Source organism: Tachyglossus aculeatus, chromosome 26, assembly GCF_015852505.1.
Source record: "Tachyglossus aculeatus isolate mTacAcu1 chromosome 26, mTacAcu1.pri, whole genome shotgun sequence".
In the NCBI taxonomy this organism is placed as follows: domain Eukaryota; kingdom Metazoa; phylum Chordata; class Mammalia; order Monotremata; family Tachyglossidae; genus Tachyglossus; species Tachyglossus aculeatus.
The window spans coordinates 16,690,971-16,707,897 of NC_052091.1; the positions used below are offsets into that span (position 1 = coordinate 16,690,971).

General features: G+C 48.1%; 1 protein-coding gene across 1 annotated transcript in view; it reads right to left on the reverse strand.

The window, feature by feature from the left end:
• Window positions 1–16,927, reverse strand: part of ADAMTSL3 (ADAMTS like 3) — a 317,132-nt gene that overhangs the window by 82,576 nt on the left and 217,629 nt on the right. Inside the window, 5 exon segments of the mRNA XM_038767353.1 lie at window positions 5,651–5,798; window positions 9,196–9,400; window positions 11,678–11,728; window positions 13,124–13,262; window positions 16,755–16,866. Coding sequence (XP_038623281.1) covers window positions 5,651–5,798; window positions 9,196–9,400; window positions 11,678–11,728; window positions 13,124–13,262; window positions 16,755–16,866 — 655 coding nt within the window.

Consider the following 16,927-nt stretch of genomic DNA (forward strand, 5'->3'; position numbering starts at 1 on the left):
CCCAAGATCATGCAGCAGACAAATGGCAGCAAACCTTCTGACTCCCAGGCCCGTGCCCTGTCCCCATGCCATACTGCTTATCTATCGATGGTTAGCTATTGATCTCTGCTATGTACTGAGCGCTCGCTTGCTTTATGGAGAGCCCCGTCCAAAACGCTCGGGAGGGTACCCTACAACAGAGTTGGTCGATGGGACCCCCTGCCCACAGGGAGTTTAGAGGAGGAGTTGGGTGTTAAAAACAGATTATTGAATTGGTTTCATCACACCCCACAGACAAACGTTTTAAGGAAATGCCTGCCAATGGCAAAGTAAGAAATCATCTTTAGGAGCATGAATCAATCAATCAATCAATCAATCAATCAATCATATTTATTGAGCGCTTACTGTGTGCAGAGCATTGTACTGAGCGCCTGGGAAGTACAAGATGGCAACATATAGAGACAGTCCCTACCCAACAGTGGGCTCACAGTCTTAAAGGGGGAGACAGAGAACAAAACCAAACATACTAACAGAATAAAATAAATAGAATAGATATGTACAAGTAAAATAAATAGAGTAATAAATATGTACAGACATATATACATATATACAGGTGTAGATGTAGCCATCTAGTTTCGGCTTGCTACCGCTTCAGCCAAACCCTTTAATTTTCGCCTCATGATGGCTTCTGCTTAGTTACTCGATTTTTTGAAGAATAATTGGATCTCGCACCTGCAGTATTGGGGAACATCCAGCTCCTCAATTTGACTCGCTTTTGGCCCACTACACATCCGCCATACACCCCCTGGCCTGGTATGCCCTCCCTCCGCACACCTGCCAAGCTAGCTCTCTTCCTCCCTTCAGGGCCCTACTGAGAGCTCACCTCCTCCAGAAGGCCTTCCCAGACTGAGTCCCCTCCTTCCTCTCCCCCTCCTCCCCTTCTCCATCCCCGCCGCCTTACCTCCTTCCCTTCCCCACAGCACCTGTATATTTGTATATGTGTGTTTGTATGTATTTATTACTCCATTTATTTATTTTACTTGTACATATCTACTCTATTTTATTTTGTTAATATGTTTTGTTTTGTTCTCTGTCTCCCCCTTCTAGACTGTGAGCCCACTGTTGGGTAGGGACCGTCTCTATGTGTTGCCAACTTGTACTTTCCAAGCGCTTAGTACAGTGCTCTGCACACAGTTAGCGCTCAATAAATACAATTGATTGATTTGATTTAGCAAGTCTTACTAATTTTTGAGCACCAACTGTGTGGCGAACGCTATGCTAAATGTTTGGTTTTTTTTCATGGCTTTTGTTAAGCGCTTACTATGTGCCAGGCACTAGACTAAACGCCAACATAGATCCAAACTAGTCAGATTGAACACAGTCCATGTCCCACGTGGGACTCCCAGTCTTCATCCCCCTTTTCCAGATGAGGGAACCGAGGCCCGGAGAAGTGAAGTGACTCTCCCAAGGTCACACAGTAGACAAGCGGCAGAACCGGGGTGAGAAACTAGATAATAATAATAATAAAAATAATGGCATTTATTAAGCACTTACTATGTGCAAAGCACTGTTTTAAGTGCTGGGGAGGTTACAAGGTGATCAGGTTGCCCCGCTGGGGGCTCACAGTCTTAATCTAATCTTATGTAGTCTTATGTTGCCAGCTTGTACTTCCCAAGCGCTTAGTACAGTGCTCTGCACACAGTAAGCGCTCAATAAATACGATTGATTGATTGATTGATTCTCTGGGCCTCTGTTCCCTCATCTGTAAAATGGGGATTAAAACTGTGAGCCCCTCGTGGGACAACCTGATCACCTTGTAACTGCCCCAGCGCTTAGAACAGTGCTTTGCACATAGGAAACATTTAACAATTACCATTATTATTATTATTATTATTATTATTATTATAACCACATTCAGGAACACATTGTGCTAACTTCCCATTTTTCAGGCTGGAAATATTCAGATTTCACGAATCAATCCAGGGTATTTATTGAGTTCTTACTGTGTATAGAGCACTCTGCTAAGCGCTTGGGAGAATACAAGTCCAACAGAGTTGGTAGACTCATTCTCTACTCTCAGGGAGCCAAGTAGCTGCTAATTTTATGAGCAAACGGGGTGGGCAGGCCTAAGGAAAGCAGCTTCAGTTCAGGTCTCCTCACCCAGGACTTCTCAGCTGCTCAGGGACCAAAAGAGTGTTTTTTTGAACAATCAGACAAACAAACAGGGGAAAGCTGGTCGTGGCCAGTCTTCGTGGCTACCAAATGGATCCTCATTCATTCATTTATTGAGCGCTTACTACTTACAGAGAACTGTACTAAGAGCTTGGAAAGTATAATTCGGCAACAAATAGAGACAATCCCTACCCAACAACTGGCTCCCAGTCTAGAAGGGGGGAGACAGACAACAAAACAAAACAAGTAGACAGGCATCAATAATATTAATATAAATAAATAGAATTATAGATCTATACACATCATTAATAAAATAAATAGAATAATAAATATATACATATAAACACAAGTGCTGTGGTGCTGGGAGGGGGTAGAGCAGAGGGAGGGAGTCATTCATTCATTCAATCGTATTTATTGAGCGTTTACTGTGTGCAGAGCACTGTACTAAGCGCTTGGGAAGTACAAGCTGGCAACATATAGAGACGGTCCCTAAGAGTCGGGGCGATGGGGAGGGGAGGAGGAGCAGAGGAAAAGGGGGGGCTCAGTCTGGGAAGGTCTCCTGGAGGAGGTGAGCTTACCTTACTACATCACCCTCCTGTAATACTGTCCAACCTGATTAGCTTGTACCCCAGCTTAGTTCAGTGCCTGGCCTCCAATGTCGCTCTTTGGGACTCGCAGGGACGGTTGTGGTGATTATGTGGGGTGGTGTGCTCTCGGCTTTTCCCATCTGCCCCAGGCATGTTCCCTAGGATTCTCCTTCCCCCCTCCTTTTGCCCCTCCTGGGGTGGGCACAGAGCAGCAAAGAAATTCCAGGGAAGCCCCCATCCTCCCACTGCACACGCCCACCCTGACTTGGGCCAGGTGGACCCCAGAAACAGACCCTGTGCCTCATGGCCTAATGGTTAGAGCTGGAGCCTGGGATTCAGAAGGACCTGGGTTCAAATCCCTGCTCTGCCACATGTCTGCTGCGTGACCTTGGGTAAATCACTTAATTTTTCTAAGCCTCAGTTATCTCCAAAATGGGGATTAAGACTGGGAGCCCCATGTGGGACAGGGACTGCGTCCAACTTGGTAAACTTGTATCTACCCTTGTATCTACCTTGTAACCTCCCCAGCACTTAGAACAGTGCTTTGCACATAGTAAGCGCTTAATAAATGCCATTATTATTATTATTATTACCCCAGTGCTTAGCACAGTGCCTGGCACATAGTAAGTGCTTAACAAATACTATAAAAAAAAAACTGGGCCCCTAATCTCAAAGTGGACTTCCTGGGGCTGCCTGTTCATTCAGTCACATCCATCAGTAATTTATTTATTTATATTAATGCCTGTCTCCCTCTCTAGACTGAAAGCTCGTTGTGGGCAGGGAATGTGTCTGTTTATTGTTACAATGTACTCTCCAAAGTGCTTAGTACAGTGCTGTGCACACAGTAAGTGCTCAATAAATTCAATTGAATGAATGAATCAACCAAGGCCTCCATCCTTAGCAAAGCAGCCTAGGAGCAGGAGGTCTACTGAATCTCAGCCCTATGCTCTCTCTGCTACACAATATTGCTGCTGATAAATATTTTTATTTACTTATATTTATATTCATTTGCAATGCACCATTTCATCTTATTTCAGTACATGCTAATTAATTTCTGCTATAACCTTGGTCTGTGTCCTGCTCCCACTAAATATATGTCCCCTGATAGATTAGAATATTCTTTAGAGAAGGAAACTTGTGTCTTATTTCTGCGCTACTGTCAAGTTTTATCATGCTGCTTTGCTATTGGCACTTGATACATACCATTCACTGATCGATTAATTCTACTTTTAGGAACCGATTGCACAGATGGCTAATTATACCAATTCAATGTGCACAGTCTGTTCATTAACTTGCTAATCCATTATACCTCACGAACAGAAAAATGACACTGCTCAGACGCCTTAATTCTACCTATCCTAACGGAGTCCTGTCTTTACTGCCAAGTTAAAATGGGCCTGGTGGATTTAGATGTGGGAAGGAGTTCCAGGGGCGGCAAAGTTTGAGGGAGGGATTGGAGGGGGGTGAGTCGGGAGCGGGGAATGACACTGAGAACGTGAGCTTTGGTGGAACCAAGATGGCAGATAGAGTGAAGAGGGCTGGTCGGGAAGCTGGGGCGAGCCGGAAGCCAGTGGTAAGGAGTTTCTGCTTGATGCTGAGAGAGAAGGATCATCAAGGGAGGTGCAGGTGGCACGGAAGACCAAAACCCCCAGACAACAATTGGAATAAGGAATGGAGGGGGTTTGGGTAGGGAGACTGAGCAGGGAAGAGACCAGGAATGGCCCCTTTCTGCTACTGTTTCTGATTTTGTTTCCTCTGTAGTTGGTAACCCATTCTGCCGGGCCGGCCCTCCCTGCTTTCAGATAATGGCCACCCGGGCCAGTAACCAGCTCGGAAACACTGCGAGGGTTCTTCGCAGCCGGGGCCCAGGCCTCGGCCCTCTAGGTGAGATACTCTGTCGAGGTGATTATTATGATCCTCTATCTTCTCTCATCAAACTCCTCACTATTGGCTTGGGAGTCAGAGGATGTGGGTTCCAATCCAGGCTCCACCGTTTGTCTGCTGTGGGACCTTGGGCAAGCCACTTAACTTCTCTGTGCCTCAGTTACTTCATCTGTAAAATGGGGATGAAGATTGTGAGCCCCACGTGGGACCACCTGATTACCTTGTATCTACCCCAGTGCTTAGAACAGTGCTTGGCATGTTGTAAGCGCTTAACAAAAACCATAATTATTATTCAAAGTTCTCCCCTTCCTACCTCATCTCCCTTCTCTTCTTCTACATCCCAAACCACACACTCTGCTCCTCTGGCACTAACCTTCTCAATGTGCCTCGTTCTTGCCTGTTCCGCCATCGACCTTTGGCCCACGTCCTACCTCTGGCCTGGAATGCCCTCTCTCCTCAAATTCGCCAAACTAGCACACTCCCCCCCTTCAAAGCCCTACTGAATGCTCACCTCCTCCAGGAGGTCTTCCCAGACTAAGCCCCCATTTTCCTCTGCTCTCCTTCCCCTCTCTATCATCCCAACTCACTCCCTTTGCTCTACCCCCCATCCCCCAGAACCTGTGCATATATGTACACATTTATAATAATTCTATTTATTTTTAGTGATGATGTGTATATATTTTTATATATATATATATATATATATTTATAATTATGTTACGCATGCCTGTTTACTTGTTTTGTTGTCTGTCTCCCCGCTTCTAGACTGTGAGCCCATTGTGGACAGGGACTGTCCCTATCTGTTGCTGAACTGTACTTCCCAGGTGCTTAGTACAGTGCTCTGCACACAGTAAGCGCTCAATAAATGCGACTGAATGAATGAATGATTCACCATTACTGCCTGTCATCCTGTGTGGCTGGCATTTCTGTCCTCTACTCCTGACTGGATGTGGAAGAATTCTTCCTCAGTGGGGCCTGCCGAGCTCCTCTCAACCGGGAGAGAAACGCCGGGCCGGTAGAGGACGTACCTTTCGGCTTGTAGCACGGGACGGCCACGACGCACTCTTCCTTGATGTGCAGCTTGAGCTGCGGGTTGCAGCCCCCGACGTGCTGGCCTTGGTGATCGATACACAGGACCACTCGATAGCGCAAACCTCGCCCGCAGGTCACAGTGCACTGCGAAAGAAGCCAGCGGGACAGTCTGACACATTCATTCCCCCTCATGGATGCACAAAAATGCCAGTGGGGAAACTGAGAAGGGACGTGAACGGCATTTTGGAGCTGATAAATGCTCAGATTTTAGACAAGCATTCTCTAAGCCAAAATGTTGCTGCCCCAACCCATGCCACCCTTTCCCTACCCCCAGACTGTCCTGAAGCAGTGTGCTCTAGTAGAAAGAGAACAGATTTGGGAGCCAGAAGAACTGAGTTCTAATTCTGACTCTGCCATTCTCCTAATGGGTGACCTTGGGCAAGCCTCTGACCTTCTCTGGGCCTCAGGCAGCGTGACTCGTTGGAAAGAGCACGGGCTTGGGAGTCAGAGGTCATGGGTTCATATCCCGGCTCCCGGCTCCCGAATCCCGGCCATGTCACGTCTGCTGTGTGACCTTGGGCAAGTCACTTCACTTCTCTGAGCCTCAGTTACCTCATCTGTAAAATGGGGATTAAAGACCGTGAGCCCCACGTGGGACAACCTGATCACCTTGTATCCCCCCAGCACTTAGAACAGTGCTTTGCACATAGTAAGTGCTTAACAAAAATTGGTTTAGAGAAGCAGCGTGACTCAGTGGAAAGAGCCCGGGCTTTGGAGTCAGAGGTCATGGGTTCAAATCCTGGCTCCACCACTTTTCCGCTGGGTGACTTTAGGCAAGTCACTTCACTTCACCGGGCCGCAGTTCCCTCATCTGTAAAATGGGGATTAAGACTGTGAGCCCCCCGTGGGACAACCTGATCACTTTGTAACCTCCCCAGCACTTAGAACAGTGCTTTGCACATAGTAAGCACTTAATAAATTCCATCATCATCACCATCATCAACAAATGCCATTATTATTATTATTATCTGTAAAATGGGGATTCAGTATCTGCTTTCCCTCTCTCTCTGAGACTGCAAGCCTTATATGGGACAGTCACTGTATCTGATTGTAGCGCTTAGAACAGTGCTCCAGCGCTTAGAACAGTGCTCTGCACATAGTAAGCGCTTAACAAATGCCATCATCATCATCATCATCATTGTATTGTATCTATCCCAGTGCTTGGCACATAGTAAGCTCTTAACAGATAGCCACAATTGTTATTATTGTTATTATTATTTTTAGTAGTAGTAGTAGTAGCAGTAGTAGTAGTAGTAGTAGGAGGAGGAGGAGGAGGAGGAGGAGGAGGAGGAGGAGTATTAGCCCATTTCCCCAAAACACTATCTAGGCAGCCCATGGTGATGAAGGGCCAGCCCTTATCCCAGAGCTACAGTGGTGGAAGGACCCATTTTGTCCACCCTCAGTCAAAGGAGATGAAGAGATGAGAGCAGCAGAAAGAGTGAATTGGGGACTTTTTTTTCAATGGTATTTAATGGCATTGCACTAAGGGCTGGAGAACTTGGACCTCATATCCCACTCGCGGTGTCTGCCCAAGCTGCAGGAGGCCTGGCTGGTCTCGGGTTGCTCTGAGTAGGAGTATCAAGTGGGTTCCACAAATTTTTGCCCTGCTCCACCAGAACCTCACCATCCCAGGAAGTGATTCCAGGGACCAAGACCCAGCATGTCCTCAGCAGCTAATTTGGTCCAGGGACTGGGATCCCTATATCAAACTGGATTCTTGCCCGTTGCAGATTTCAGAGAAAGGAAAGAATCCCGATCCCACATCAGATCAAATTGTCTCTCTGTCTACCAGTAATTTCTGCTGCTAGGTCACCACTTCCAATACTGGGGAGGCCAACTCTCAGAGGGCTAAAATTTCCCCTCATATGGGCCCTGTTTTATTTGGCCTCTTCTGATCTCAAGGCCAGATCTGATATGCTAGACCGCAGCCCAGACACCGGAGAGTTACTCAGCAACACCAACAAGGGCATTTATTGTGAAATGTTTACTATGTTCCTAGCATTGAACTGGAGTAAATACAAGATAATCAGGTCAGATGCTGTTCCTGATGGAGGAAACTGGAGCACAGAGAAGTGAAGTGACTTCACCAAGGTCCCTCAGCAAGCAAGTGGAAGAGACAAGATTAGAACCCAGGTCTTCTGATTCCCAGTCCCGAGCTCCTTCCATTAAGCCATGCTGTTTCTCCTGCTAGACTGATCCTTAACCGTCCCTCTAGTTCAGATCCCCTGTCCCATAAGAAGTAAAGTCATCTTTTCCCATGTTAAAGAAAAAGACATTTCTCTGGCCAGAACAGAAGGAGAAGCACATATATGAGCAACTGTTCAACCAAATAATGGGTTGAAATCAATCAATCACTCACTGGCAATGTATTAAGCACTTGGGAAAATACAACAAAGTTGGTAGACATGATACTTGCCCACAAGAAGCTTACAGTCTACATGAAATATCTGCTTTCCTCCACCTCAGACTGTGAGCTCCATAAGAGGCACACACTGTGCCTGACCAGGTTATCTGATATCTATCCCAGTGCCTAGAATATTGCTTGGCTTAAATACTGCTTGGCTCAGAGACAGGGCAGGGAGGAGACCAGGAATGGAACATAATAATGATGATGATGATAATAACATAATTTCTTCTGGAATAAAAAAAGGTTATTACTGAATCACTGGAAATTATGCCCTACCTAGGTCTGACTCCTTGAGAGCCCAATTAGTGGGAAAGAGTCATTTATCAATTACCAAATTTCTACATGCAGATTTTTCTTCCAAAGTCCACTTGGCATTTCATAGTAAATCAAGAGACCAGCCGAAGGCAGGAAGGAAGTGCAGGAGTGATGCCTCCTGGGTGGAATAGGTATTTTGGAAAGGACATTCGCTCTCTCTCCAATCCCCTGGTTTCTGTTCGGCATACTCTTACCCACTCCTTAGATCTTAGATTCCCTTAGATCAGAGAAGCAGCGTGGCTCAGTGGAAAGAGCCTGGGCTTTGGAGTCAGAGGTCATGGGTTCAAATCCTGGCTCCACCAGTTGTCAGCTGTGTGACTTTGGGCAAGTCACTTCACTTCTCTGTGCCTCAGTTCCCTCATCTGTAAGACTGTGAGCCCCACGTGGGACAACCTGATCACCTTGTATCCCCCCAGCTCTTAGAACAGTGCTTTGCACATAGTAAGCGCTTAACAAATACCATCATCATTATTATTATTATTATTATCTCCCAGAGGAGGCAGGCTCGACCCATACTGTTCAATAAGAACCACCCAAGATGAACCTCAAGAGCCATCTGTCACTGCGATTCGGGCCTCGGACACGTGATTAAATGAAGAACGGCTTCTTCCGCTCTTGCCTCCCTACTCTCCAAGGTTGCTGGTCAGCTCTGTGCATGGCTCTCGAGGGCCTGGAGCTCTGAGCAGAGAGCATGTTCCATCCAGACCCCAGCCCAAGCCCATCTAGTCCAGAGCTGAGGCCGGGGCTTCTGTGCCTTACCTGGGACCACTCCATCGCCACCCACTTGGGGCAATCGAACAGGTTGCAGGTCTGCAGAACCTTGGGCTTGGGCGCGTACATGCATTTCCATTCTTCAACCTGCAAGGTCTCCCCAGGCATAGACTCCTCCACACAGACAAAGCTTCTCCTCTGGATGCCCCCTCCGCAGGACACTGAGCACGTTGTCCATGGATTATGCTCCCAGCTAAGAAACAGAACAAAATCCACCGCTAGTATCCCCTTCTCTTCACGTTTGTCCCCGGGAGAGGGGGGACCCAGCCTTTCTGCCACTGGGACGGATGTGGGTAGGGTCGGGGAAATCAAAGTCAGTCGCTACACCGGGCAGCAGATGCTGAAATGCCGGCCCTGAGACGGCCTACGTCAGTAAGGGCTGGTGAGCCCCTGAACCAACAGAGGAGAAGGAACGGACATGCCCCTGACCTGGGTTGAAGAAAGAATCTGTCAGGATGGATGCTTGGAGTAGACTTCTTGAAGACTTCCCCATCAGCCCAGTACATAGTGCCACACGACCCACCGGGGAAAGGGCTCAGCCATGGCATGTTCCTAGATTCACTAAACAGGGAAATCTGGAAGCTGCCAGCAAGGGATTGAACCCTTTTGCCAGGGAGGAGATCACACCCCACCTATCCCTTCAGAGTCCACCTCTTGGGCCATCCCCTTCATCTCCTGCTACTTTTTGATTATGAGGCCCAGGGGCCTGGGACTGTGTCTCTCAACTGTGTATTCCTTTCCTGGCATTCAGTTACATAAAAGAAAACAGCACTGGGCACTACCAACACTAAGTATGATGACACAACAAGGAACAACCTTTTTGTGTGTCTAATATGGCCCAGAATGTGGATCCCAGGTTGGTCTTATCAGCGGCACCCGCCCTCACAGGCCAACGTCACCATCAGTGCTGTCTTGTTTAAACACAAAGGACAACTATTTGAGTAGACTGCTACCTCTACTGCTGGACTGCTCTTGGACCATGCGCAGCCTGCTGAGTCGCCCCTACCAGGCGATCGGTATTTCCACCGCATTTCCAGCCTCTCAGCACTGTCCTGGTGAGCCCCTTCCCAATCCTGCACCAGGACAGCATAGTCTCCCTGGCTCCCTGGGAGTCGCGGGTGGAATCCAGAGGGACAGACTTTTTAGCCCCACGCGGGCCCGGGGAGGGCAGCGTTTAGTTCATGGCTTAGAGGGCCTGCAGAGGCAGTGATGTAAAAAGGGCTTTTCCCTGTGGGCTGTTATTTTGCTGAGTCCAGCAATGCAGGGAGTCTTTTATAGAATGACAAACCATGGGTCTACTAACATGGCAGAATCTTCCTGGGCTGCTTCCTATTTCACCCACTACTTCCTGCTTCATGTAACACCTTTGCAAAGCACTTCCTACCTTCACAGCACTTCCGGACTTCCGGGAGGACATCCTGTCTGCCTTCTTGGGGAACTTCCCGCCCCAGCACAGGACATCGTGTCTGTCTCACCATGGCACTTCCTGAGTGTTCCCTGTCTTAAAGTTAGATTACCCTAAATCCTCATCTGTTTGTTGACATTCAGCCCGTTGAGGAGGCTGAAGCCGAAGGGAGTGAAATCTTGGGCAGTGTGAGATTAGTGTTCAAGCAAAAATTCCTCACTCAAGCAAAAACTCCTCACTCTCGGCTTCAAGGCTGTCCATCACCTCGCCCCCTCCTACGTCACCTCCTTTCTCTCCTTCTCCAGCCCAGCCTGCACCCTCCGCTCTTCTGCCACTAACCTCCTCACTGTACCTCATTCTCACCTGTCCCGCTGTCGACCCCCGGCCCACGTCCTCCCCCTGGCCTGGAATGCCCTCCCTCCGCACATCTGCCAACCTAGCTCTCTTCCTCCCTTCCCTCTCCCTGAGAACTCCCCTCCTCCAGGAGGCCTTCCCAGACTGAGCCCCCTTTTTCCTCTCCTCCTCCACATCCCCCCCACCCTACCTCCTTCCCCTCCCCACAGCACCTGTATACATGTTTGTACAGATTTATTACTCTATTTTACTTGTACATATTTACTATTTTGTTAATGATGCACATCTAGCTTTATTTCTATTTATTTTGATGACTTGACACCTGTCCACGTTTTGTTTTGTTGTCCGTCTCCCCCTTCTAGACTGTGAGCCCGCTGTTGGGTAGGGACCGTCTCTATATGTTGCCAACTTGTACTTCCCAAGCACTTAGTACAGTGCTCTGCACACAGTAAGCGCTCAGTAAATCCGACTGAATGAATGAATGAACCTCAGCCACACAGCCTGTCAGCCCCACCATCCCCACTTGATCTGCATGGCCAACCGTGTTGAGGTGCTGAGGAAATCTAGGCCCTGCACGATTTCAATCTGTAAAGTAACGAGCGAGCGTTATGTGCCTACCTTAATCCACACAGAGCTAAGCATCCTGAGAGGGCTCGAAGTGTTCGAAAACCTCAAAGGTGACATTATTATCGACAGTTGCCATGCACTTACCGAGGAAGCGGCTGGAAGTGGTCGTAGGGCATGATCTCTTTAAATCCATCACTGCAAAGGGAAAGGATTTGGATGTGTTATTCGTCATCTCCCCGGACGGTGCCTATGACCTGACCTCAGATAGTGCAAAGCTCTTAGGTAGAATGCAACCCTCTTATGAGCCCTGCTTTTCCACAGTGACACATCACATACACAGCAATCCCCGGTGTTGCGCTGACTCCTCTCCAACACTCTATGATGTTTTCTTTCTAGGCTCTGGTCCACAAATCCTCCCCCGACCCCATTGCACCAATGGGAACAAACTGAACACACACCAAGCCAGTTAGTTTTTTAAAGATTCAGATGATCTGTCACGGCCACATGGCAGGGCAGGATCATCGGCATGGAAAACAGGTCCTGCTTCTCTGGACAGACTCGGAGGTCGTAGAGAAAGATTCCGTTCGGTTGGGGTCAGAGGAAATGGATGGTTTAGCTCTAGGAAATGAAATCCGCTGAGAACGTTTCCTATTCCACTTGCATATGAGGCTTGCGTGGCCAGCTGGCATTATTGTGGGAGGCTCTGGGAATTGATACCGGGATGTTATTTTAAGATACTGTCGTGGAGCCAGGAAATCTCACCAGGAAATCCAAAAGTAAGTCGGTTCTCAGTTGCACAACTCAACAGCCTGACGCACAACGCTGATCTTAGGGTGCTGGCGTTGAGTCATTCTTTCCATTCACTCTTGGATTGACTGGGATTGTTTTGGAAATTAGGAAGCTGCTCGGGAGCCAAACAACATCCAAAGAGCAAAAGGAAAGAGAGGGCTGAGGATGTGGAGGCGTGGCAGATAGGCACATTGCACTGGGTTACAGGCAAGTATTTGGGAAGCAATCGCCTCGGGTTGGGGGGATGCCTCCCCGAAGAAGCAGCATGGCTCAGTAGAAAGAGCACAGACTTTGGAGTCAGAGGTCATGGGTTCAAGTCCCAGCTCCGCCAATTGTCAGCTGTGTGACTTTGGGCAGTCAATTAACTTCTCTGTGCCTCAGTGACCTCATCTGTAAAATGGGGATTAAGAGTGTGAGCCCCCCGTGGGACAACCTGATCACCTTGTAACCTCTCCAGCACTTAGAACAGTGCTTTGCACATAGTAAGTGCTTAATAAATGCCATTATTATTATTATGCCGCTGGATGCCAGGAAAGATGCTGAAGAGGAAGAAAGTAGGGAAACCGCTTATGGCAGCCAAGGGTCCCTACCACCTTCTAGTGCAGATCTGGACCAATAAGACAAGCAATGGGGAAAGGTGGTGGCTGAGCACCCAGACTGGAGGAGGGTGTGGTGACCCGAGGCCTGGAACATTGATGCCAAACGTTCGCCTCCCCGGTGGCTTCTCTGAGGGAAAGGGGACCCTGCTGAATTGAGGGTTCCTGCTCTCCTAACCCCCGTAGTCCCTGCCACCCAACTTACTTCGAGGGACAGGGATCCATGCCACACTCCTTCAGCTTGGGTTTGGGCTTCTTGTTTTCAGGGTGGTACTGGCAGTAGTGGTCAGGCACGACCCGCTTCAAACGGATGTCCAAGCACTCGGCTGAGTTCAGCTGGTATCCTGGCGTGGCAAAAAAAAGGGAAGCGTCAGGCTTGAGTTGGACCCTCCTTCCCCCAGGGCAATTGGCTCTCCTTTTTCCAAGGCCCAGGAACACTCGAGGTGTAAAGGGGAGCAAACGCAGCCAATTCTGGACTGGGAATCCAATACATGAATGGTGGCAGGGGCAAGGCATGATAATGATAATGACAATTGTGGTATTTGTTCAGTGCTTAGAACAGTGCATTGCACATAGTAAGCACTTAATAAATGCCATCATTATTATTATTATTATTATTATTAAGGGCTTACTATGTGCCGGGCACTGTTCTAAGTGCTGGGTTGTATGCAAGCAAATCAGGTTGGATGCAGTCCCTCTCCCAAAGGGGCTCACAGTCTCAATCCCCATTTTAGAGGTGAGGTAACTGAGGCACAGGAAAGTGACCTGACATAATAATAATAATAATAATGATGGTATTTGTTAAGCGCTTACTATGTGCAAAGCACTGTTCTAAGCACTGGGGAGGCTACCAGGAGATCAGGTTGTCCCATGGGGGGCTCACAGTTTTAATCCCCATTTTTACAGATTAGGTAACTGAGGCACAGAGAAGTGAAGTGATTTGCCCAAAGTCACATAGCTGACAGTTGGCAGAGCTGGGATTTGAACCCATGACCTCTGACTCTAAAGCCTGTGCTCTTTCCACTGAGCCAAGCTGCTTGTCCAAGCTCACACGGCACGACCAGAGCCAAGTCATATTGGAGAACTCCTCTCCCTGCCAACTGGCCCTGGGATCTCCGAGAAGCAGGAACACTCAAAAAAGGGAAGCAGCGTGGCTCAGTGGAAAGAGCCTGGGCTCGGGAGTCAGAGGTCATGGGTTCTAATCCTGCCTCTGCTACATGTCTGCTGTGTGACCTTGGGCAAGTCATTTAACTTCTCTGAGCCTCAGTGACCTCATCTGTAAAAAAGGGATTAAGACTGTGAGCCCGACGTGGGACAACCTGGACAACCTGATCACCTTGTATCCCCTCCAGTGCTTAGAAAAGTGCTTTGCACATAGTAAGCACTTAATAAATGCCATTATTATTATTATTATTAAAACAACACCCTGGAGGAGATGAGAGAAAACCAAGGGAGAGTGAGACTGAATCCTCCTGAGAGATCTCATCCCAGTTTCTCTACTTTGATGCCGACGCCCCAGAAGCAGAGTAATTTTTCAGGAACGTCCCTGGTCCTTCTGCCAAGGGAAGAACAACCTCATACTCATGGTACATTGGCCAAAAGAGCTATTTAAAGAACTAATTTGGGTAAGAGGGAATTGGCTTTTAGAGACCACTAGACTGCGTTCTTGGCTACGGCAAGAAAGACATTTCACAGGAGATGGTTTGGAGAGAGACGTTCCGGTCGGTGTTATAAACAAAGGCGAAAACCACGAAAATGGAAATACGAATGGAGCCAGTAACGCCCTGGTGGGAGTGCCAGGTGCTCGGGTTAGAGCTCCAGTGTTGGCCATCAATGGCATCTTCTCTGAAAATTTTGGCCCACCAAGGGAGTGCCAGGAAGAACTGGAAAGAGCTCAAGAGGAGCACAGGCCAATGGAACAATCAATGCTGGCACTTTCAGGCTGGAGGCTGATTTCCTGGCCATTCGGGAGGCAAAGAACAATTGCCCACAGATCCTGGGCCACCAAAATAACCAATGGGTTCACTTTTTCCATGGGACTTTAAAAAATGAGGATTCAATTGCTTTACCACTACTTTGGTCATTTGTTCAAAATGAATACACACAAATAGGAAGGGAAATAGGAAGATCCCAACTTGGAACTGATGCTCATATTTCAGGAAGCTTGGAATTAAACCCTCCAAAGAGCGCAGAGTTGGCCCATTTGTCCCTGATGACTGTTCACAGAGACTTGCAAATTTCACACCCCAACGACTATGGCCTGAGGCTGGGCTCCGGAAGGGCAACGAGTTCTGGAAAAGTGGAACTGGCTTTTATGCAAGGGGTGCGAGTCACAACCCAGAACCCCATTGGAGTGAAGCCAGCAGGACTGCTCTTCAAGTTGACCAAGCGACTCTGGCAGAAATGTGGATATTGCCGCAGGGGGGTGGAGGATTGAGATTGGGGTGGGGCAGGGGGCGGTGATTGGCCCGGAAGTGGTTTGGAATCATAGGGCAGGAAGGGGTTACAGGGGCATCCGACCCTTTCTTCTGATGCCACCCGGCTTAGGCCTAACAGCCCCACTATTAAAAGCTCCCTGGAAACAGAGATTCTACCCTATATCTTAACTGATCCTGGACAGGTCTGGCAGCTCGTACAATCAACACATTCTCCCTTCAGCCAGCCTCCACACAGACTGTAAGCTCCTTATGGGCATGGATCGCGTCTATCAACTCCATTGTCTTGCACTTTCTCAAGCACAAGTACAGTGCTCTGCATATAGTAAGCGCTCAGTTAATACAGTTGCTTGATTCAGCCTCATCACCACCTCTCCTCAGCCACCTAACTCCATTTACTCTTGATTTAGAGTTAATGGGATGGGCTACCAACTTGAGGTGGCTGCCTTCATTACAAAAGTCCTTCATACACTAGACAAAGGGACTGCAGTATGACGGGGTAAGCAGCAGTAGGGGTGGCTAGACTGTAGTTCCTCAAGGGCAGGGACAGTGCCTAATAATAATAATAATGGTATTTGTTAAGCACTTGCTATGTTCCAAGCACTGTTCTAAGTACTGTGGGGGGATACACGTGGGTCTCACAGTCTTAAGCCCCATTTTACAGATGAGGTAACTGAGGTCCAGAGAAGTGAAGTGACTTGCCCAAAGTCACACAGATGACAAGTGGCAGAGCTGGGATTATAACCCATGACCTCTGACTCCCAAGCCTGTGTTCTTGCCACTGAGACACACTGTTTCTCTAATAATGATAGTATTTGCTAAGCACTTACTATGTGTCAAGCAGTGTTGCAGATACAAGGTAATCAGGTTGCCCCACATGAGGCTCACAGTCTTAATCCCCATTTTACAGATGAGGCAACTGAGGCACTGAGAAGTTAAGTGGCTGTCCCAAAGTCACACAGCCGACAAGTGGCGGAGCCAGGATTAGAACCCACCATCTCTGACTCCCAAGCTCATGCTCTTTCCACTAAGCCACACTGCTTCTACAACTCTACTTCTCTAAACTCTAGTGTCCTCTTCCAAGTGCTTAGCTCAGTAAATACTCAATAAATGCTCTCTGGAGGGTGAGGAGATAGAAGAAGTGAAGGAGGAAGGGGAGATATAGGAGGAGATAAAGGGGGAGATGGAGGAGGAGTTGGAAGAAGAGTGGAGAGTGGGGAGATAAAAGAGGTGGCGGTAGAGGAGGAGGAGAAAAAAATAGACAAAGATAATGATGAGCCATTTACCCCATCACCTGCTGTGAAATGTAAAGAGAAGACAACCAGGATTAATCACAAACGCTATGATTTTTAAGTCAGAATTCCCAGTGGAGTACTCAGAGTTACCCCATCTTAAACTTACCCCCGCCGCATGTCACGGTGCAGGGAAAGAAGTCCGTTTGCCTCCACTGGTGACTGATGGGCTGGTGGAAGACGAATTGGACAACGCTGTCTCTGGGGGCCGTGTACCTGGTCTGGAGACAAGACGTCATGACAGGATTACAGTCAGTACATCAATGCAACCCCAGAGCAGAG